At 42.2% G+C, this 23,511-nt stretch overlaps 3 protein-coding genes across 9 annotated transcripts in view; 1 reads left to right on the top strand and 2 right to left on the bottom strand.

The window, feature by feature from the left end:
* COQ6 (coenzyme Q6, monooxygenase) overlaps positions 1-3,425 on the bottom strand; it is a 36,065-nt gene extending 32,640 nt beyond the window's left edge. For 2 of the 4 annotated variants that reach the window (XM_058162321.1, XM_058162320.1), the window contains exons 1-4: positions 3,180-3,424; positions 2,197-2,331; positions 1,241-1,299; positions 140-263 (exon numbers count right to left, since the gene is read on the bottom strand). In XM_058162321.1, coding sequence (XP_058018304.1) covers positions 140-263; positions 1,241-1,299; positions 2,197-2,331; positions 3,180-3,372 — 511 coding nt within the window. In that variant the 5' untranslated portion in view covers positions 3,373-3,424. Of the gene's footprint in view, positions 1-139; positions 264-1,240; positions 1,300-2,196; positions 2,332-3,179 lie in introns of all 4 variants that reach the window. The other 2 variants (XM_058162322.1, XM_058162319.1) reach the window with 2 other exon arrangements.
* Positions 3,426-3,545: 120 nt separating this feature from the next.
* Positions 3,546-21,500, top strand: FAM161B (FAM161 centrosomal protein B). Its single transcript, XM_058162310.1, has 10 exons — positions 3,546-3,694; positions 5,077-5,390; positions 9,186-9,739; positions 10,325-10,656; positions 12,116-12,243; positions 13,064-13,231; positions 13,695-13,794; positions 13,976-14,112; positions 14,717-14,838; positions 20,267-21,500. The coding sequence occupies exons 1-9, from the start codon at positions 3,632-3,634 to the stop codon at positions 14,799-14,801; spliced, it is 1,881 nt and encodes a 626-aa protein (XP_058018293.1). The 5' UTR covers positions 3,546-3,631; the 3' UTR covers positions 14,802-14,838; positions 20,267-21,500.
* ZNF410 (zinc finger protein 410) overlaps positions 21,473-23,511 on the bottom strand; it is a 17,945-nt gene continuing 15,906 nt past the window's right edge. For all 4 annotated transcript variants that reach the window (XR_009152612.1, XR_009152613.1, XR_009152614.1 and 1 more), the window contains one exon: positions 21,473-22,150. The gene's annotated coding sequence lies outside the window, so the exon portion shown is untranslated. The remainder of the gene's footprint in view (positions 22,151-23,511) is intronic.

The raw sequence follows: 23,511 nt of genomic DNA, 5'->3' as shown, positions 1-23,511 counted from the left end.
TTCAAAAGGAGAAAGCCTCAAGCCTACTATTATAATCCAGATTATTTACTGGACATAGATTTCATGGCTTTCTGTGACTTTACCTACCCTGTTTTCTGAAAAAGGCTAAAGTAAATAAAAATTAACAAACAATAGCTACCTGAAACTGTATCCAACTGTTTGTATAGAGCTGACATAATAACATCATTCTCTACGATATAACCCATGTCTTCCAGGTTACCATTCTCAAACATGATCAGGGCCTCAGAGCAAGCATCCCACACCTACAAAAAGAAATTCTCTATTTAAATGCAGCAAATAAATGCATCAATATCCCCTTTATCAAGATTTTTCATTTATAAAATTTAACTGCTGGTATGTCTAGCAAATGCATATTAAAGATATTAATGTTGAAAAGCAGAAGGTATTTAAAAGTGAGAAATTTAAAGGAAGCACTTCACATATTATTTCCACAATAAATACATTACTTAAAATGGTTTGTTAGAAGACTGAGCAGGGCTATAGCATACTTCCTGAAGGCCTAAATTATAGGGAATATTAAGTAATGAGAATACAGGATATTTCTTTCAAGAATATACAAAGGAAGGATTCACAATGTAACTTTATAATTCCTTTCTAAGTACAGAATTGTACCAAATGATGTCTTTTCACTAGCAGTCACTAGTAGTGATAATTTGTCTTCAAAAACTCCCCTTCACATTTTCCTCTACAATTCCCAAATCCACATCAGATTTGGTTGGTGAGTATCCTGAGGGATAAGGAGAAAGAAATTTATTGGGTGAGAGTATATCTGTTCATATAACATTGGGTGTGGCCCAGAGCATCCTCCATAGCAAAGAATAATTATGTTACATGTTTATACAAGCTCCTAAAACTAGGGCTGTGTAATGATTTAATTCCAAAAAGATGCTTCAGAGATTAACAATGAAACTGTAGCATCTGTCTGCAGTTATTTAAAATAATGGTATCTTTGCACAGGATGCTGTAACAATTGCACACAGGTGCTATAGCAATACTCCTGAGCTTTATAAAGCACTTTATATGTCTTACGTCCACTGCATTGCCCTGCTAAAACAGAATTATAATTGATTTTTGCATCATATGTATGATGCATAGAATTTTCTCTAGAGAAGAAATACACTGTAGCTGCTAAGAACAAAGTAACTTAAGAACCTGCACAACCTATTATTGTATATAACATATTACCACAGACATATTTATTTTTTGCATTATCAAGCACCTGCATCCTCCTAAAAGGTTTGAGTCTCATATTGCAGATGTGTTCCCATGCACCAAAACCTAAAAAAGAAAGAAAATTATCCTACTATCTCAGAGATTAATTCCCATAATCCATAAACATTTAATGAGAACTCACCAGAGCCAAAGAATAAATAAAACTCAATTATTAACTACTTTTTTTGCAATAGTCTTTGCTCCACTTCATGGATTTTTATAGCTTTTGATCCAATTGCCATTTCTTGAGAAGACTGACAAAAGCTTTAAAGGATTTTGTTTTTGAAATATGCAGAAAAATAAGCAATCATAAAGAGAAATGTGGAGAAATGCTAGAAGGCAGTCAACTAGGATATATTTTATGATTTTAGTATCAACACTGAAGAATCATGGGGTCAAAAATATAATAGGTTGCCCACGATTCTTCATCCAATACATAAAGAGCTAATTATACAAGACCACACTTCAATGGACAGGAATATGTGAAAAGAATAGAATAACAGAGTTGGAAGAGACCTTACATGTGAATAATTAATGTCTTTCTTAAGTTAATATCCTGCATAGAATGCATGACACTATAATTTCATACCAAGTATCAAACTCAATACACTCATTCCTTGTTTGGCAACTGTCTCAGTTAGTGATCATTACAAATGCTACAGTAATAAACAGCAATAAAAATCATTTTCCAGCCAATGTGTACATTTAACCAAACTTCATGGGCCTGACAATACATGCTTGTGAACATAATTAATTTGGATAGAAAGTAATGCTGGCATAGGTATGCAAGATAACTTTATTTGAATAAGACAGCAACAACTAATGATTTTTGCATAATCTTCTCAATCAAGTGTTTACTTAGCAGTCATAGCTGGAACAACTTGGTTAATAAACAAAGATGGCTGTGTATGGCTACCCACATTCACAGTTGGCATACAGGTAACCTGATAGCGCTATACTTACTACTTAGAAATGTGGCAGATCCAGGTGTGATAGCACTGACTCTATTACTGTAATCTGTTGATAAATCTTTAATTTTTTTCTGGGGACGAGCTTCTAGTAGTAGAATTTTCTTATCAGAGAGATGAACATCATGCCCTTAAAAGAAGCAATCAGATGTTTAACTATTTTTTTGAGCAAAGTTTAATCAAGTAATTTTTTTTTAAGATTATGAAATACAAGCCTTTATACACATACATACAAGGAATAGACTTGTTTTGGATTTTTTCCTGAACACTCAGAATACTTAGTACCCTAATTCTGGTAAAGTATCTGGGGGATTTGAGTACCAGAGTTATTCCTTCATCTATGTCACAGGAAAATCAAAAAACTCGGGCTGCATGAGAGAATTGAGTATCTATTGTCTATAACAGGGATGTCCAAACTTGGCCCCTTGAAGAGTGGTGGACTTCAACTCCCAGAATTCCCCCAGCCAGCAACTTGCTCATATTTATAGCTCATGCTGGCTGGGGAATTCTGGGAGTTGAAGTCCACCACTCTTCAAGGGGCCAAGTTTGGACACCCCTGGTCTATAACTATGTTTTAACCAAATATGGTTACACTATCTCATTTTTCCTCTAGCCAACATAGGACTATCAAATACAACTCTGTACAGGTAGTCCTTGACTTACAAAAGTTTATTTAGTGTCCATTCGACCACCACTAAAAAAAGTGATTTAAGACCATTTTTCACACTTACGACCATTGTAGCATCCCCATGGTCACATGATCAAAATTCAGACGCTAGCAACTGACTCCTATTTATGTCAGTTGCAGTATCCTAGGGGCACGCGATTACTTTTTGCAACCTTCTGACAAGCAAAGTCAATTGGGAAGCCAGATTCATTTAACAACCAGGTTACTAAAAGCTGTGGAGACTGAAATAAATAGGGTTTCTTGCAGACTTCTGGATGCCTTTAAGGGAGATTTATTGCCAAATCTCATACCCAGAGCAGCAGCCATGGCGGCTCCCACCATGCCACCGCCCGACACCACCACATCGTATACAGCGTTGGAGCCGTTGCTTCTCACTGAACCCTGCCGCGACAGAGAGCCGAGAGGCCCCGCGAGAAGAAAGAGACTCTTCCTACGATACAATCCGGCGCCTCGATCCAAAAATAATCCCGCTACGGCAGCCATTATTTCGGAAATGACGAATCCGTCTCTCTAATAACCGCTCGTTACCGGAAACGTCCTCGGGATTACCATGGCAATGGACAGGTTAACGAAATCTGTCCAATGATATTTCGTCAGGGGCGGGGCGTAAGAGCACGGCCCGTTATCATTTGCCACTATGCGAGAGAAACAAAAAAAAAGACGGTTCATTGGTCAGGGCATTAATAGCAAGGTAAGCGTGGTGCTGTTTAATAGCGGCGAAAATAACAGTAGTGGAAAAAATATGACGGTGACGCAATTTGCTAATGGAGCCCAAGCAAAACCTCCTTCAGAAGAACCACAATGGGTAAGCAGACGCACGGCAAGATGAATGGTGGATGGTTTAGTGGCGGAGGCTGCTTTAAATCGACATGGTGTTTTTCCATGCTTGTTCTTGCGCGGTTTCCTCTGGCTGCGATGGCCACGCCCTTGGAGACCAGCTGTGTGTACTGCATCCTAGCTGATGCCATTAGAGGAAACCCACGGTGGTTGGAAAAATGACATTTTTCACCAACTATAACATTGGATCTAGTTAATGCAAGGTTGTTGTTATTGATCATTGCACAGTCAGCCAGATGTTCAGACTCGGTTTGGCATTTTTGTCTACCTATCAAGTCCTTACCAAGGACCTGGAATGATGATGATGATGATAGCAACAGAACAATAATATAATTAACAGCAACAAAACAATTGCAGAAAGTTGCTTCACTTGGAACAGCTTCCATCCTGGAAGTTTGATGGTGTTACAGATATTGTCGCAGGATGGAAGCTGTTCCAAATAAAGCCACCTTGGGCAATTGTTGTGTTGTTATTGATCTTATTAACTCTAGCAGAATTTAGGTCTTATTCTGAAGTGCAGGTAGTCCTCGACTTACAACAGTTCTTTTAGTGACCGAAGTTACAACGGTACTGAAAAAAGTGACTTATGACCACGTTTCACACTTGCAACCATTGCAGCATCCCCATGGTCACATGATCAAAATTCAGACGCTTGGCGACTGACTTCTACTTGCATTGTCCGGGGGTCATGTGATCACTTTTTGTGACTTTCTGACAAGCAAAGTCAATGGGGAAGCCAGATTCACTTAACAATCTGTGATGGCTCAGGCTGTAAGATAGCCTCTTATTAAAACACAGCAGCCTGCAATTACTGCAGGCTCGAATCCCACCAGGCCCAAGGTTGACTCAGCCTTCCATCCTTTATAAGGTAGGTAAAATGAGGACCCAGATTGTTGGGGGGGGCAATAAGTTGACTTTGTAAATATACAAATAGAATGAGACTATTGCCTTACATACTGTAAGCCGCCCTGAGTCTTCGGAGAAGGGCGGGATATAAATGTAAATAAATAAATAAATAAATAAAAAATCTTGTTACTAACTTAATTGCAGTGATTCACTTAACAGCTGTGGCAAGAAAGGTTGTAAAATGGGACAAAACTCACTTAACAAATGTCTCACTTAGCAACAGAAATTTTGAGTGCAATTGTGGCCATAAGTCGAGGACTATCTGTATGCGTATATAGAAACGGCAGCATTAAAGAGAATGTAACATCAAAGCAGATTACCTTGCAGGAAAATAGTAATTAATCAAATAAATTCCTAGCTGACCCATTTGAATACAAACATCATTTCTAAAGTTCTTCCTCTGCTTTATATTTTGGTTTTACTGTTTTGTTTTGTTTTGCTTAGGTATTTCCGATTAAAGTGGAGCCAGAGTCAGAATCAGAAGTGGAATTAAGTTGTAGCATCACTGGAAATGAGCTACTGGATTTCCTTAAGCCACAGCAAGACCAAATAGCTACTTCAAGTTTAGGTGATCAATTTTATGATTCACTTCAGGATCTCAAAAGGAAAAACAGGCAGAGTTTGTTAGAATTAGGACTCTTATATCAAGAAAAGCTGAAAAATGCTCATCACTCATCCAGAAAAGACAAGGAACTGGAAGATTTTTTCCAGGGCAATGGAAGACTGATACTGCCAATAAAATTCCAGAATGATCTGAGGTAAAATGAGTGGATTTTTTTATTTCATGGGATTAACAAATTATAGAATAGAATAACAGAATTGGAAAGGTCTTCTAGTCCAACCCCCTGCTCAGGCAGGAAACCCGATACCATTTCAGACAAATGGCTGTCCAATCTCTTCTAATTTTACTATACTAGACAACCTGTGATCCACTGGGTTGTCGTTGCAGAGAAAAATCTCTAGAGAGGAGTCTTGGGGGTTTTTTTTCAATATTTTTTTATTAAGGATTATATTGAGCAAATGAAATTTATGCAACCACAAAATAAAGAGATACATTAAATAAAGTAAAAATGTTAAAAGGTGCATAAAGAGAAAAAAGATAATAGAAAAGAAAAAAGGAAAAACCCCTTCATTCCCGGGCAAATATAATCAATATTAAGAATTTATCAGTATATCTTAAAATAAAATCAAACAGCTCTTTATAATCTTGCCCAAGATACCTCCAAAATTTCATCTCAAAAACCTTCCTGGCTGGTACTGGCCACTCAGGCGGTGACACGAGGCTGGCTCCAGAGGATTATCAACGCTTCTTTGTTGGATGGGGTTTTCCCTGCCGCCTTGAAAGAGGCGGTGGTGAGACCCCTCCTTAAGAAGCCCTCTTTGGACCCAGCTATTTTGGGTAATTATCGTCCAGTCTCCAACCTTCGCTTTGTTGCGAAGGTTGTAGAGAGTGCCGTGGCGCGACAGCTGCCCCAACACCTGGATGAAGATGTCTATCTAGACCCGTTCCAGTCCGGCTTCCGACCCGGATACAGCACGGAGACAGCTTTGGTCGCATTGGTGGATGATCTCTGGAGGGCCAGGGACAGGGGATATTCCTCTGCCCTGGTCCTATTAGACCTCTCAGCGGCGTTCGATACCATCGATCATGGTATCCTGCTGCGCCGGTTGGGGGGATTGGGAGTGGGAGGCACCGTATATCGGTGGTTCTCCTCCTATCTCTCCGACCGGTCGCAGACGGTGTTGACAGGGGGGCAGAGGTCGACCGCGAGGGGCCTCACTTGTGGGTCCCACAGGGGTCGATTCTCTCGCCCCTGCTGTTCAACATCTACATGAAGCCGTTGGGTGAGATCATCAGTGGTTTCGGGGTGAGATACCAGCAGTACGCTGACGACACCCAGCTGTACTTTTCCACCCCGGACCACCCCAATGAAGTTGTTGAAGTGCTGTCCCGGTGTTTGGAGGCTGTACGGGTCTGGATGGGGAGAAACAGGCTCAAGCTTAATCCCTCCAAGACGGAGTGGCTGTGGATGCCGGCACCCCGATTCAGTCAGCTGCAGCCGCAGCTGGCTGTTGGAGGCGAGTTACTGGCCCCAAAGGATAGGGTGCGCAACTTGGGTGTCCTTCTGGATGATCGGCTGTCATTTGAAGACCATTTGACGGCCGCTCCAGGAGGGCCTTCCACCAGGTTCGCCTGGTTCGCAGTTGCGCCTTCCTTGATCGGGATGCCTTATGCACAGTCACTCATGCGCTCGTTACCTCTCGCTTGGATTACTGTAATGCTCTCACATGGGGCTCCCCTGAAGTGCGCTCGGAGGCTTCAGTTAGTCCAGAATGCAGCTGCGCTGGTGATAGAGGAGCTACGTAGCTCCCATGTAACACCGCTCCTGCGCAGACTGCACTGGCTGCCTGTGGCCTTCCGGGTGCACTTTAAGGTGTTGGTTATGACCTTTAAAGCGCTCCATGGCTTAGGACCTGGGTACTTACGGGACCGCCTGCTGTTACCATACGCCTCCCACCGACCCGTACGCTCCCACAGAGAGGGACTTCTCAGGGTGCCGTCCGCCAAACAATGTCGGCTGGCGGCCCCCAGGGGAAGGGCCTTCTCTGTGGGGGGTCCCACACTCTGGAACGAGCTTCCCCCGGGTTTACGCCAAATACCTGACCTTCGGACATTTCGTCGCGAACTCAAGACTCACCTTTTTATCCGCGCGGGGCTGGCTTAAATCGGGATTTTAATCTTAAATTTATTAATTTTAAACGGGGTTTTAGTATGGTAAATTTTAATCATTGGGCTAATTTAAATAAGTTTTTTAAATCGTATTTTAAATCTGTATATTGTATTGTCGGTTTTTTATTATGCCTGTACACCGCCCTGAGTCCTTCGGGAGAAGGGCGGTATAAAAATCAAATAAAATAAATAAATAAATAAATAAAATCATCCCTTCCTGTGAAACAGCAAAAGTCCCCTAGGAGTTATCAGAAATGACAACATAAGTGTTACAAACTGTGTTTATTATAACCAGTCTGAAACCATCCTTCCCTTTTAAACATTCCCCTCTCTATTACTTCTCTTCAAATAATCAAAATTCAGTCACACTCAAAAAATTGATTTATAATTAATTAAACATTACCCAAAATAGCCATTGTCATCCAGCCCCAGTCAAGAAGTGATTAAAATCCCTTCCAAATAAGGGGGGGATTTTTAACTTTCTCAAATAACTGCTTTATTGAGTAGCTCATTATTTTAAACTTGGTCAAATGGATTGCTTTTATATTCTTTCTTCTTTCTAAAGTCTTTAAAATCCTCATAAAAGGTTCTAGCATCTGCCTATCAGGATTTAGTGGAAGTTATGAAGTAACAGTATTATGTAGGCATACTGAGGTACATCTATACAGTATGTGTTACTGCATTTTGGATTAGATTAGTTGCTTCTTCAAGAGCATCTCCATGTAGAATGCATTTCAGCAATCAATCTGGGAAGATTAAGTGACTGTAAGCAAGGTTTCTTTGTCTAGAAACTATACAATTACATACAAGACAATGTTATGCAACAGCCTTGGCCATCTGCTCCTCAAGTAGGAATCATGAGTCCTAGAGATGCCTGACAGGCTCTCTAATTGGATAAATGAAACCTTATTCAGAGTTAATGTTGGAAAATCACTTGATCCAGATCCTAGGGGGCAGAAAACCTACAGGTAGGTTGAGTCTAGGCCTATTCTTCACCATCCAGACCTCCTCAGTCACCAGAAACTGGAAAAGCACCAAGGCGGCATCACTCGGTCTACTAAAAACAGATATGTGCAACTAATTTTGTCACAATTTGGATGATAGTGGTCCCGTGCTAACAGATTATATTATCAGCAATTTCAAATAGGTGTTGATGGAAAATAGAGAGTGGATAAAGCTATGAAGCCACCCTCAAAGCAGAGATTGAGGGCTAGTTGTCTGATCACACACACGCCATCAATACCCAATTAAAGCTACCCTGCAGAAAGCAGAAGAATCATTATAACACCATGCTCCCTATTCTTAATCCCCTGAATATACCACAGTCAATAGTATTAAACATTGAGGACAACAGAAAGAATACCTTCTTCCTCTCCAAGCCTGTCACAGGTCTACAAAAACATATCTAGCTGTCTCAGTGATGTATCTCAGTCTGAAAACAGAGGCCCTTAGAAGTTATTATTCATCCATTATTGTGTATTTGAGGCATCCATAGAAGGAAGGTAGAATGGCTCTACTGCTTTTCATTCACCACTGTTCACCACTTTTGTTCTCTGTGGTTTGATCTTTTTTGGTTAGGTTCTGGTTTCCCTTGCTCAGGTTATTGGGTTGGATTTACTGGGATGTAGGTTTCTTTGTCTTCCAGTAATTTTTTGGCTTTTGAGGGAATATTTTGTATCGTAATTTGCAAATAAAGAATATTTAATGAAATGATTAATAAAATCATACACAGTCTTGAAAATGTTAAGTACAGCTAGCTTATTTCATTTATGTAATGTAACTTATCTGTCTCTCTCTTAACTTTTTTTTATTTTATTCTTAGGTCCGATAATATAAGAAGTTGGAACTCTGTCTCTGATATCACTTTAGATAGCTCAAAGGATGAGAAAAATCATTACTCATTTCTTCAGTCTTGTTCAAAACCAAAGAGTGCATCAGCTATTGGGATTTCCTCTGTTACCATTCCTCAGCCCTTCAAAATGACCCTTCGAGAAACTCATGAAAAATCTCAGTTTCTGAAATCACAGGCATTGCCTGAAAAAGAGTCAACTGCATACAAAAGACAATTGCAAGAGTCTGCAGAATGCCAAAAACAATTTAGAGCACAACCTGTGCCTGCTCATATCTATCTGCCACTCTACCAGGAAATAATGGAAAAGAATGAAATCCGTAGACAGGTAGAAACTCAAAAAAGAAAGGAGCTGCTACTTTCAATGCAAAAACCGTTCAGCTTTCAGATAAAAGAAGAGGAGAGAAAAGAGGCCACCAGACAGCAGTTTTTGAACATTTTAACACCAGTTAAGAAAATAGTACCAAAGTTCAGGAAGAAAATCCCCAAGTCCATATATGAGCCAATGTTTGGGGATAAATTCGAAGGTAAAGATTAAATCATTCACTTTTGACTTTCCTAACATAGTAATGGTTGTTAATATTTTCCTTGATTTGGGAAAGAGAAATAATTGCCACAAAAATCTGATTTTGAATTTTTGTCTCTCTTATTCAATCACAGTACAAAGACTTGTCCAAAGTAAAAGCAAGTAAATTAATCGAATATATTTATTCAGCAACACAATATATGCAATGCAAATTGGTTATATATTTCACACAGGAACTTTTTATTATACAACTTTAATATTTTGAATTTTGGGTTTTTAGTTTACTGGGAGAAAATTTTTGTGATCGCACAGAATCAATACTGATTTGATGACACATAATTATTTTAAGTTAAAGATTTGTGTTCTGTTGTCATTTAAAAGCCTCATTATGCATTAGCGTTCTCTATCATAAGCCTCTCTAAAATTCCTAGCCAGCTGCTTATACTGCTTGGTATAGGTAGTTTCCAAAAGGCAAAACAAATATTATATTGAGAAAGATTGTTGTACTTTGGCATTTTCCATTGTATATTTTTATGTAAATTGTCATAGGATGAATGTTCATTATTTTTTTTCTTTTAATCCCTAGAAGCTGAACTCTTAAGAAAAATCCGTATTCAGTTGAGAGCCAAGGAATTATTGGAAAAGTCCTGGGCCCCCATTGAGCTTGACAATAAACAAAGGGATAAAAAATCCCAAATTGCCTCCAAAAATAGGGAGCAAAAGTTGAGTTTTCTGCAAGGCAACTTTAGTTTTAAGCCAAGAATTAATACTTCAGTGCCTGATTTTGAAGAACTTTACTGGGCATTTCAGAGAAAAGTACTAACCAAACAAGAAATTAAAGAAGCAACTCGTAATAAACCATTCAGGCTGAGAACAGCAAATCTCAGTTGCAGACATAAAATGTGTGACAAGATGATGGTAAAGGATTTGCTTTAACTTCTTTGTATTTCTACAGGTGCAAATATATCCGCAACATAAACAATTATTTTCTATCACTCAAAACAGCGAGAAAATTTTAGGTTAAGCATATATCTATTGGGAAATATAATAACAACAGCCATAACAATATCAGTTTATATTTGAGATCCAGTGCTAATGTAATTTCAAATAGAAAAGGATCCCTCTAATCATTTTGGACTGGTGGACACATTTGAACACTGTGCTATATAACTTTTTGCAATATGTCTTCTGTAGGGCTTCCTGATTGGTGCTATGATGGGCATAGCACCAATTTAATTGAATGTTCCTTTGTGTAAGCAGATAGACAGATTTCTAATGTGGGAATGATTAGTCTGGTGGATGCTAATGGAGAAATATGCCAGCATGTTGATGTTCCTATGCGCCACACTGGAACTCTTATCATAAAAATATTTGTATGATTGGGAGAATTGAATTGAAAAGAAGAGGCTATACTTCCACTATAGGCAGAACAATTTGTACTTAGGGGGAGAATCCTGTCTTAATAGCTGACATTATTGGTTGTCAAAAGTTTTGATAGTTGAACAATGTATATTATATAGCTTTGAGCCAGAGTAGCTTGAGACCTGAAGCTGTGCCTGAGAAACATGATGGCCTAAATGCTATGGCTATTTGTCTTCCATGATATGTCTTGTTCTTAGCTTTTTTGGGCAAAGCACTGCCAATGAAAAAGCCATAGCATTTCATTAGCATAATCTGCAAGGCAAACACTTCTTTCCACCTGACGACTGCAGAATCTTATGGCTTCAGAAATGCCTTGCTGGAGAATTTAATATTGTACCTGAATTCATTTTGGATTAAGCCCATTGTTTTTACAGATATTGTTATTGATACAGGTAGTCCTCAACTTATGACCACAATTGATTCCAAAATGCTGTAAAATGAGAAATTTGTTAAGTGCGGTTTGCCCCATTTTATGCCTTTTCTCCCCACATTTGTTAAGTGACTTGAAGTAAGTTCAAACCGCTGTAAGTCGAGGACTACCTGTATTTTGTATTTGTATTTTACTTTCACGGGCACAGTTTCTGAATTGTTAAAAGGATTTAAAATAAATTGTCAAGCTAAAAGCAAGCACATAATTATCAGGGCTTTCAAGTTATATCTATAGAACAAGACGACAACTAGCCAGCTTATTTTGCATAAAACTTTTTCTCTTTGAAACTTGGGTAAAAAGGTAGTTAATGATTATTTTCTGTGTGGTAATGATGGTATATTTTGGAATTTTGCAGGGTGTATTAATACATATATTAACAGAGCACTTATTTACAAGGCTTTTGCAAGTTAGTAAAATGTTACATACTCATACGGTGGAAACACATATGAAAGAATATCTGCACTTAAAATTGTGCTTGTCACAGAATTAAAAAAAAAACTTAGCAAAAAGTATTTTTGCTTTCAGGATTTTCAGCAACCTTCTACGGCTCCAATACAAAGAAGTCGGTCTTTTAATTGTCTTTCATCCCTCTCTACCAATACACTTCCAATATATATTACAGATGCAGTGAGAAAGAGGGCAAGTGCTATTAAGTAAGTAAAATATTTTTATAAATACTGCTGAAAAATACATGTATTTTATAGTAATATTTTAGAAATATTTTGTCATAAAATGGTATAACTTTTCTTAGCTTCATCGTAGCTTGACTTGGAATTGGAGAAAACAAGATGAAATGATTTGAATGCTGCCCAAGTCAAAATGCTGTGGCTTACACTGACTTCTTTTCCTTTGTTTCCTTTGTTCCCATCCAAATCAACATCTGATGGAGATTATCTCTGAAAGTATATTCTGTATTACATGAAAAAAGCTATCAAGCACATTACGGGGAGGCTTAAAAGTTTTTTTAAAAGGTTTATAAGAAACTAACAGATTTTACTTCAATTTGTATACTTGTGATCTAATTTTGAAATAAATAAAGGTAGTCCTTGGCTTACCACCGCAATTGGGATCATATTTCTGCTTGTAAATTATCACACTTGTAAAATGAGTCACCCATTTGACTGCACCCTATTTTACAATATTTTTTGCAGAGGTCATTAAGCAAATTGTCATAATTGTCACCATAGCAGTGGTCATGTGCAAACCTGTTCGGGATGGGCAGTTTTTTGCTGGAGACGGAGGTGGGTAGGAGAATTATGGTCACATGACCACAGGAGCTACCAGTCATAAAGGCAAGACAATTGCCAAGTACCCCAAAATGCACTCATGTGATAATGGGGTACATGTATGTGGGATACAACATTTATGATAGCTAGATTCCAAGCCTGTTGTAATTTTGAACATTTAATTGACTGGTCATAAGTCAAAGGCTATTTAACATATATGTTCCAATAGCCACATCTATATTTATAGACTCCTCCAAGAAAATAAGAAATACAAGGAGAATGAAGGAGCTCGCTGGGCAGAGCAACAAAGAAAAAAATGCCAAGCAATACATAAATCAGTGATTTGTCGAGCAAAAGCTATGGACCCACATAAAAGTTTGGAAGAGACACACAAAGAAAAACTAAAGCAAAACTGGTCAGTATTATATATTTACCAAGTAATACTGAGAGCAAAATATTTAAATATAGATTACTTAGTACTGTTTATGTGTTTATGTGTTTATATGTCTATACAGTTTTAGATGGATTATATGTCTATACAGTTTAGATGGATTGGCTTTCAATTGTGCCCAAAATGTAGCAATCATACAAAATTATTATACTTTATTTACTTGTATTTACAGGCTGCTTTTGCACAATTCCCAATTCCAAAATTGCATGCAAACAAATAAAATATACTAGAATTACACTGTATTAGAACAAGAGTAACTTACAAGATTAGACTAAAAAGATCGGTTAAATCCTTAACAAATAGAGACCAATTTTATTTTTGAAGGCAAAGTATCCTCTATTCTGGGAATTATGCAGAACAAAGCTTTTTTTCATATATGAACAGTAATTCAGATTATTTCAGGCAGTAAATTTAATTCTTGTTTCAGGCAAAACGGCCAGAAAAGAACAAGAGAATATAAGAAAGAACTAGAAGAGATGAAAATGCGCGTGAAGAACAGACCTTACCTATTTGAACAAGTCACAACAGTAAATGTTTTGCAATTGAGGAATTTTTAAAAAATTACCTCAAATCTACTATTTAAAATGTATTTTCTAAATATGCAACTGTCTTATTTTAGAGTTTACCTAAGATTTTTTTTTTTAAATTACTATTAATTTATTTGTGAGAGAGAAAAGTGTTTCTAAGATCTCTCTTTTTATTCCAAAGCATAGTGCCTGTCAAGGAGCACAGAAGCTTTTTAAAGACACCTTGCAGCACTTTGGATTGAATGAAGAGTTTGTGAAAAAGAAGGGGAGAGAAGCCACTGACACAGTAGAAAAACAACAGCAGTTTGAATTGAAAAGGTATGAAAGGAAACTATGTCTGTACTAAAAAATATGTAGTGAGGTTGATGCCACCAAAAGGCTAATGATTGTAGTGTAACCATGATTCAGAGAGCCGTACCCAGCTTCAGTAGATGTCAACATGCACTAGCGTTATTATATTTCTGCCTGTGATTTATGAAACCAGATATTCCATAAATCTTTCAAGGTATATTCAACCTTCTCTTCATCAGGTCTGCAAAACTGGTATGCCACACTGGCATAATCATTTACCTTTCTATTATTGCAAATAGATATGGAAATAGGGAAAACAAGAGAACCTAGATGGCAACTGTCTCCCTATCCTGCCAGCAAGAAAACAATAAACTTCATAAACTAGCAATTCCTCCAGATTCCTCCTCCTGCCCCTTAAACACTTGATATAATTTTCTTCCCTATCATAAACCTCTCTCACTTTAAGTAAAACGAGAGTGTGACTAACTCACAGACTGTTGAAAGGATAAGATGGGAAAACTACATGCTACCCGATTTTTTAGAAAGGATTCATGTGTGCTAATTTTGCCACTATGATGATCACTTTAGTACTTTTACTGACAATAATGTAATGAATTCTTTTAATCAACAGAAATCTCAAATCCCAGAGTGGTACTGAGGCCGACATCGTAAAACAGCTATCCCAAGAGGGACTAAAAAGATTGGAATTAAAGTAGAAACAACTAATAAGTCTCCATTTGCTTTCAGCATATTTGTTGTGACCCAGGTTCCTGGACCCGGACTCCTGGACTCGGATGATTCAGAAAGTGAGGGAGAAGACCTGGCCAGCCCTGCTTCTCTTGAGCCCTTTCCCTCCCTGGCACCCACTCAAAGGGATGGGAGGCCGGCACAGCCTGATTCCATGGAGCCTCCTTCTGATTTGGCAACGCCCAAGAACAGTTTTGGAGGATGCAAGGTCACGTGAGCGTAATCGGCGCAGCAGCGGAAGAGTGGGACCAAAGCCAAGTCATAATTGTCATGCAGTGACATCTGCAGAGACTATAAATAGGAGGCGGGACTTCCTGGTTTTTTGTCTTGGACAAAGTAATGAGTTGGCGCGAGCTAATGAATTGGCAACTATTTCAATGGAGGAAGAATATATTCGTGAGTAATTCTGGCCTTATCTATAATTTCCTCGTTATCTCCAGAAACTTGGCAGGCCCGTGGGTAGGCGTGGCCAGGACATGTATCTATGTAAATAAAAGGAAAAAAGGAAGGCCTCTGACGGACTCTTTGCTGGGAGTATTGGGGAAGGAAACAGAACATTTTGTCCAAGACCTGACTAAAACATCTTCCACCAAAGATGGATCAGCAGCAGGTACAGCAGCAGTTAGAGCAGCTACAAGCGGCTAATCAACAGCTCCAGCAGCAAGTGGCTCACTTGGCAGGCCAACTTGCTGCCAGGAATGTGCCTGCAGCCCCCATCCTCCCACCTCCTCCTCGTCGCAAGTGCCCGATAACCGTGCGGATAAGTTTTCTGGGCAGCCTGAGATGTTCCCGACCTTCTTGGGACAGTGCCAGCTCTACATGGCTATGAGGCCAGAGGATTTCCCAGACGACCGGGCTAAGGTGGCCTTCGTGATTAACCTTCTTTCCGGCTCGGCTGCTCGATGGGCCACGCCCTCTTGCTCCAGGACAGCCCCTGCTGGCGGACCAACAGCGTTTTGGCAGCACCTCGCACCATGTATGAGGACCCGTTCGAATGCTGGCGGCAACCAGGCGCCTTAAGGAACTCCGTCAAGGAAACGCCCCTGCAGGAGTACATCGCGAATTTCGTCTTTTGTGCCAGGACTCTGACTGGAATGATGCAGCGCTGGTGGGCCAGCGTTCAGGAGGGACTCTCAGAGGAATTGCAAGACGAGCTGGCCCGCGTGGGCGCGCGGACCCTCGACAACTTGGTGCCCTTTGTCTCCGCCTCGATGCCCGTCTGCAGCGGCGACCGTCCCGTCGCACCCCGGGACCCTCCGTCGACATCTGCACCCCACTTCCTGCACCACCAGCACCCAGGGTCGCCCCACGTTTTGTAACCGCTGCGGAAGAGCCCATGGAGTTGGGAGCGGCCAGACCTCGCCTAACAGCCCAGGAGCGGAACCGGGCGCCAAGGGGATTGTGCCTGTACTGTGGGAGCCCGCCACTTCGCCGCTTCTTGCCCCAGAAAGCGAAGTGGGGCACGCACGCCGGTCCCTGAATCACAGCGTGACCAATCGGGAAGCGGGCAGGCCCGACCTCGGGAAACCCTAGGTCGGGCACGTACTAAGCCCCACTGGGCGTTGCGGAAGTAGACTCTGGGCCCCTCGGCATCTGATTCTGGACACACGGATATGGTTGGGGAACCAGTCGGACGGGCTCCAGGCGCATGCGCTGGTGGACTCAGGGCCACAACAAACTTTATGGACCAGGCCTTTGTGACCCAGTTTGCGGTCCCGTGGTTCCGTGGACCCTCCGATGCGGTAGAGACAATTGATGGGCGAGAACTGGTGTCCGGCCCCATTAAATTCGCCACCCAGCCTTTGCGCCTGGCTATTGGGGACCATGAGGAGGCGATCCAGTTTTATGTCACGGCGGACCTTCATTTTCCCTTGGTCCTTGGGTTGGCCTGGCTTCGGACCCACGATCCTCAGGTGGCCTGGTCGCGAACGCCATCTCTTTCCCGAGTCTGCAGTGCGTCGATCACATCCGCCACACCTGTGCCGGCCAGAACGTCCCCACCGCTGCCATCACCTTGCCTCCTGAGCTGACGGACTTCGCCCGGCGTGTTCAGCGAGAAGGAGGCGGACCGACTACCCCCGCATCGGCCCTACGATTGCCCCGTGGACCTTCTGCCCAACGCACCACTGCCTGTGGGACGCCTGTATTCCATGTCGGAGCCCGAGTTGGGCGCCCTCAGGGACTTCCTGGACAAAAACCTGGCCCGAGGGTTCATCCGGCCTTCAAAGTCCCCTCTCTCGGCCCCGGTCCTCTTTGTGAAGAAGAAGACAGGGGACTTGCGCCTATGCTGTGATTACCGCCGGCTAAACGCCATTACGGTGCGGAATCGCTACCCCCTGCCGCTCATCCCGGAGCTACTGGAAAGGTTGCGGGAGGCCACGATCTTCACCAAGCTCGATCTCCGGGGGGCCTACAACCTGGTGCGGATACGAGAAGGAGGCGAATGGAAGACGGCATTCGGCACCCGATACGGACACTACGAATACACTGTCATGCCATTTGGGTTGACCAATGCTCCCGCCGTTTTTCAGCACTTCATGAACGACGTGTTCCGAGACATGTTGGATCGGTTCGTGGTTATCTACCTCGACGACATCCTGATTTACTCCCGGTCCAGGGAAAGCCACCTACGACACGTCAGTCTGGTTCTGCAACGCTTGGAGCAACAACTCAATGCGGCTGAGAAATCGTCTTCTTCCGGACTTCCATAGAATTCCTCGGGCATATCATCTCGCCCGAGGGCATAGCCATGGACCCATGTAAAGTAGAAGCTTTGTGTAGCTGGGAAGCCCTCGTCGGGTGAAGGATGTTCAGCGCCTGCTGGGCCGCCAACTACTACCGGACCTTCATCCCGGGCTTCGCCACACTGACAGCTCCACTTACCCAGCTCCTCAGGAAGAAGGTTGCATTCGGTGGGGCCCCCCGCAGCAAGAAGCATTCACAGCCCTCAAGAAAGCCTACATCACGGAACCCGTCCTGAGGCATCCCGACGCGGTCCGGCCTTTTGTGGTGGAAACGGACGCGTCAATGTGGCTCTGGGAGCGGTGCTGCTACAGGCTCCGGCGAATGGTGGCACACTTTTCCTGCGCTTACTACTCCCGGAAACTCAATCCTTCCGAGCGCAACTACACTATCTGGGAAAAGAGTTGCTGGCTATCAAGGCTGCATTCGAGGCTTGGCGACACCATCTGGAGGGCCCGACATCAGGTGGAGGTCGAGCGGACCATCGGAATCTCGAGCACCTCACCACAGCTCGGAAGTTGAACCAGCGGCAGATCCGGTGGTCGTTGTTTTGCCGGTTCAACTTCCGCGTGACCTACATTCCCAGCGGTCACAACCGGAGGGCGGATGCCCTGTCCCGCAAGCCAGAGTACCTCTGCGCCAAGGACCCCTTCCTCCACGGACAGTGCTGCGGCAGAAGCCTTGGCCGCAGCACGGGAGCCAGTGGACTTGCGGGCCCAGGTGCGAGGCGCAGCGCCAGGGCGCCTGGTCGCAGCAAAGGAGAGCGGAGGTGGGCCCCGTCTCCTTGGACCTTGGAGGAGGACTTACTCAAGTTTGGGCGATTATATGTGCCCACAGGACCACTCCGAGCCCTCGTCATGACCCAGTGCCACGACAACCCTGCAGCAGGACATTTTGGGTTCTTCAAGACCCTCCACCTGGTGACACGGACCTTTTGGTGGCCCAGTGCGGCATGATATACATGCCTACGTGACATCCTGCGTACCGTGCGGCAAGCCAAGACCGCCACGGGGCCCTCCCGGCTCCTCCAGCCCTTGCCGACACCCGACAGACCCTGGGGCGATCTCTATGGATTTCCTGACAGACCTGCCGCCGTCCTCTGGGTTCACCACGGTGCTGGTGGTGGTGGACATGCTCACCAAGATGGCACACTTCATCCCATGCCGCGGACTGCCCACAGCCGCAAAACGCCCGTCTCTTTCTGCAGCACATCTTCCGCCTCCATGGTCTACCGGACAGGGTGGTTTCGGACCGGAGTTCAGTTCACAGCCCGCTTCTGGAAGAGCCTGATGGCCGCGTTGGAGGTGCAGGTATGTCTGTCGTCATCGCACCATCCGGAGACCGACGGGGGTACAGAGAAGGTCATCGGTATACTGGAACAGTATCTCCGTTGCTTCATCAACCAGCAACAGGACAACTGGGCCGACTACCTGTCCCTGGCGGAGTTTGCTTTTAACAACTCTCAGCACACCTCTACTCAGATGACCCGTTCTTTGCCAATGTGGGTACCATCCATGCTCTTCCTCTGGCACCACGGACTCTCCTGTTCCCGAAACGCAGACCTTCCTGACGGAATTGCATGCGGTCCAACAGTTGGTACGTCAGCAGCTGAATCGGGCAAAGGAGGACTACAAACGGTCCGCCGACCGCTCCCGACGGGCAACGCCCCCGCTGGCAGTTGGAGACCGGGTGTGGCTCTCCACCAAACACCTCCCGTCCGACCGCCCGGTAAAGAAGTTGGACCACCGATTCATCGGCCCGTTCCCTGTCGAGGCAGTCATCAACCCGGTAGCCTACCGACTGACCCTGCCACGATCCATGCGGATCCACCGCGTTTTTCAGGGATCCCTTCTGGTTCCTGAGGGCACACCGAGTCCCCTTCGGTGCCCAACAGCACCCGTCACTGTGGCCGAGGACGGATCGGAGGAATCTGAAGTCCACAGCGTCGAGACTCCCGCTGGCTGAAGGGTCGTTTCCAATATTTGATCGCGTGGAAGGGTTACGGGACTGATTTCTCCTGGCTAGATGCCTCGGACGTTCATGCCCCTGACCTCGTGCAGGCCTTCCATGAGCAGAACCCAGCCCCACCGGATCCCGATCGTCAACCGCGGGGGAAGGGCCCTGCTGACCCAGGTTCCTGGACCCGGACTCCTCGACTCGGATGAATCAGAAAGTGAGGAGAAGACCTGGCCAGCCCTGCTTCTCTTGAGCCCTTTCCTCCCTGGCACCCACTCAAAGGGAGGGGAGGGCCGGCACAGCCTGATTCCATGGAGCCTCCTTCTGATTTGGCAACGCCCAAGAACAGTTTTGGAGGCGATGCAAGGTCACGTAGCGTGATCGCGTGCGCAGCAGCGGAAGAGTTGGGACAAAGCCAAGTCATAATTGTCATGCAGTGACATCTGCAGAGACTATAAATAGGAGGCGGGACTTCCTGGTTTTTTGTCTTGGACAAAGTAATGAGTTGGCGCGAGCTAATGAATTGGCGCGAGCTAACTATTTCAATGGAGGGAAGAATATATTCGTGAGTAATTCTGGCCTTATCTATAATTTCCTCGTTATCTCCAGAAACTTGGCAGGCCCGTGGGTAGACGTGGCCAGGACATGTATCTATGTAAATAAAAGGAAAAAAAAAGGAAGGCCTCTGACGGACTCTTTGCTGGGAGTATTGGGGGAAGGGAAACAGAACAATATTGTTTTCTTTAATCAAGGACTAGATTTCTGCAAAACCGAAGCTAAATTGTATATTTTAATTATATATATATATTATAATTATATTACTTTGAAGTATTCTAGTTAGCAATATGACTTGAGGCAGTTTTAAATTTGGCTAATGCTAGATTTTTGAGATCTTGCTTAAACGAAGATTGCCAAGAGGGTGAAAGGAGTTGTATATATATCAGTCATCCCAGAGAACACATTTGAAAGTTAAAGACACATTTAAAATTGTTACCATTGATAAGTAAGGCTAGTCACAAAATGCTCATTTCCCACAAGCTAACTGCTGTCTAACAACCTAAATAACAATGACTCAACAGTAGTCTCTAATATGCACAGACAACTGGGAAAAGTGAGCCTTCCAGAAAACATTACCTTATTTCTTCTAGGAGCTTTTCTTGTATTTATGATTTAAATATTTTTTTCAAAAACTTGGCAGGCCTTTTAGATAAGTTTCAAAAAGCGACCAAAATTTTCTAGAATCACAATAAATTTACCTGCTTTCAACCAAGACCTAGACAAAATTGCTTAATGTAGATTCAAAGGCTTTAGGATCAAGACAGAAAACTTAGAAGTCTCTTTCAAAGTACAGTCTTACACATGTGGGCTTTAGCCAAAAACACTTCACTAAATAATTGTACTGCATCACACTTTTTTCCCTCTCAAGTATGTTCTTGAGGCACACCAAGTCTTTATTAATTGGATAAGAATTTAGGGACCACTGGGTGCTTCTCTTAAATGCTGTTTCTTTTTGAGTTAGTGTATTCATTTTAAATTAATTTTAATGTTCCATTAGTGTCTGGCCTAGTCCAAGAGCAATGTGACATAATCTAGCCAAAATTCCATTATTTATTTGCTTACACCATATATATTCTTGTTAGACTAAACCTTTACTACCCTACCCTAAGAGTTATACTGTGAGAAATATTAGGGAGGAGCTATCCTAAATCATTTCATCTTCACAGGATTCAGCTCTGAACTGGGCTGTCTCTTGCCTCATCTCCCCCCACTTTGAATGTGTGCCCTTCTTCCTGGAAACCTGCGTTAATGTAGTCGGTCACAGTTAAGTGTTTTATACTGCATATAAGTGCATTGTATTTTTAAAGCTGTTACTCATTTTGAACCTCTTTGTAATGCAAAGTGTATTTGAAAAGCCCCCAAATAAATACACATGAAACCATACTGAGAATGGAAATATGTAGTTTATTTACAACAGAATGCCACTGAATAATTTCTACCTTTGATTTTTTTAAAAACAAAAAATATCTATTAAACCTAATAATTAGAAATTAAAATATCACAGCAAGAAGCAAGTGTGACCTAAGCAATACTCTGAATAGTATGAGATCTTCAGATTGGACCGAAAGCAATGTTAGTGAACATATCCACACAAAGCATGGGAAGGCAAAAGTTCTCGATGAAAGATTATCACCAACTGCCCCTATAAATAAGAAGCAAAACCAGAACTGCCACACCGTGGTGCAGAATTTATTACTACTTAAAAGATATTTCTCCAAAAACAAGCCAATATAATGTTAAGCTTATGGTCACTTCAAAAAAGAAAAAAAAATCTGGCTTTAAACTAAGTACAAGAACATTATCTCCTGGCTTTTGGACACCAGGTTAAATATTAACTCCATAATTAATAGCTGCTGTTCCATCCTCTCTTAGAAAACAAAGTTTTTTTCACTGACTGAAGCAAAAACATAGTCCAGGCTTCTGCTCCACCATGTCATAAGAAGTACACTGGAGATACTGCACAAATTCCAGGAATTTAAATGTCAAACAACTTGAAAAGCCTGTTCTTTAGCTTCATATAGTATCATATATTCAGTGTCACAGATTTGCTGTTCTTCTGTAACTGTAAAATAAATGCATTCATTTTACTTCTTAGTACTTTTAGTTTTATTTCATAGTTTTAAAATTAAACAATTTTACCAATATAGAAAATGTGAAACAATAGGATTAGTCAATCCATGCAACATTTATTACCCAAGACCATGGTTTTTCAAAGTAGTCAATATTGACCAGTATAATGTGGATAAGCAAATAAATTGAGAACTGTCTGCAAATGTTAAGATTGCTGTGCAACTCAAGAGTGTTAAAATGCCAACCTACTTAATTGGTCTCATCTATAGTGAAAGTTTTTTGTCGCAGAGCAAGGCAGAATATAACAGAATCACAGAATTGGAAAGGACCTTGGAGGTTTTCACGTCCAATCCCCTGCTCAAGCAGGAAACCCTATACCATTTCAGACAAGTGGTTGTCCAATCTCTTCTTTAAAACCTCCAATGTTGGAGTATCGACAACTTCTGGAGGCAAGTTCCACTGATTAATTGTTCTAACTGTCAGGAAATTCCTCCTTAGTTCTAGGTTGGTTCTCTCCCTGATTAGTTTCCATCCGTTGCTTCTTGTCTTGTTCAGGTGCTTTGGAGAATAAGTGGACTCCCTCTTCTTTGTGGCAGCCCCTTAGATATTGGAACACTGTTATCATGTCTCTTTGCTGACAATGTCAAACTATTTAACACAACCAACAATACAACTACATTTCAAAAAGACCTTGACTTTGTATCTGAATGGTCTAAAACTTGGCAACTCCAAATCTCAACCAGCAAATGCTCAGTCTTACATATTGGAAAAAAGAACCTAAACACTAAGTACAAGCTTGATGGACATTACCTTACAGATGACCCCCACCCTGTTAAAGACCTTGGAGTCTTCATATCAAATGATCTAAGTGCCAAAGCCCACTGCAACTACATCGCAAAAAAGGCTTTAAGAGTTGTAAAGCTAATCTTGCGTAGCTTCTTCTCCAAAAACACTACACTACTAACCAGAGCATATAAAACATTTTGTAGACCAATTCTTGAATACAGCTCGACTATCTGGAACCCATACCACATTTCTGACATCAATACAATTGAACGTGTCCAAAAATATTTTACAAGAAGAGTTCTCCACTCCTCCGAATACAGCAAAATATCTTATGCCACCAGACTTGAAATCCTGGGTTTAGAAAATCTAGAACTACGCTGCCTTCAACATGACTTGAATTTAACTCATAGAATCATCTATTGCAATGTCCTTCCTGTTGAAGACTACTTCAGCTTCAACTGCAACAATACACGAGCACACAATAGATTTAAGCTTAATGTTAACCGCTCCAATCTTGATTGCAGAAAATATGACTTCAGTAACAGAGTTGTTAATACTTGGAATACA

Source organism: Ahaetulla prasina, chromosome 1 (assembly GCF_028640845.1).
Source record: "Ahaetulla prasina isolate Xishuangbanna chromosome 1, ASM2864084v1, whole genome shotgun sequence".
NCBI classification, from domain to species: domain Eukaryota; kingdom Metazoa; phylum Chordata; class Lepidosauria; order Squamata; family Colubridae; genus Ahaetulla; species Ahaetulla prasina.
The sequence above is the reverse complement of the archived record's forward strand: the minus strand, read 5'-3'. Positions and strand labels throughout refer to the sequence as shown.

Bases quoted from the DNA above. Each gene is read 5' to 3' on its own strand.
- FAM161B (XM_058162310.1), top strand. From the start codon at position 3,632: ATGACGGTGACGCAATTTGCTAATGGAGCCCAAGCAAAACCTCCTTCA. The intron at 10,657-12,115 runs GTAAAGGATTTG...TTTTGCTTTCAG, and splicing joins AAATGTGTGACAAGATGATG to GATTTTCAGCAACCTTCTAC. The intron at 13,795-13,975 runs GTAAATGTTTTG...TTTATTCCAAAG, and splicing joins TATTTGAACAAGTCACAACA to CATAGTGCCTGTCAAGGAGC.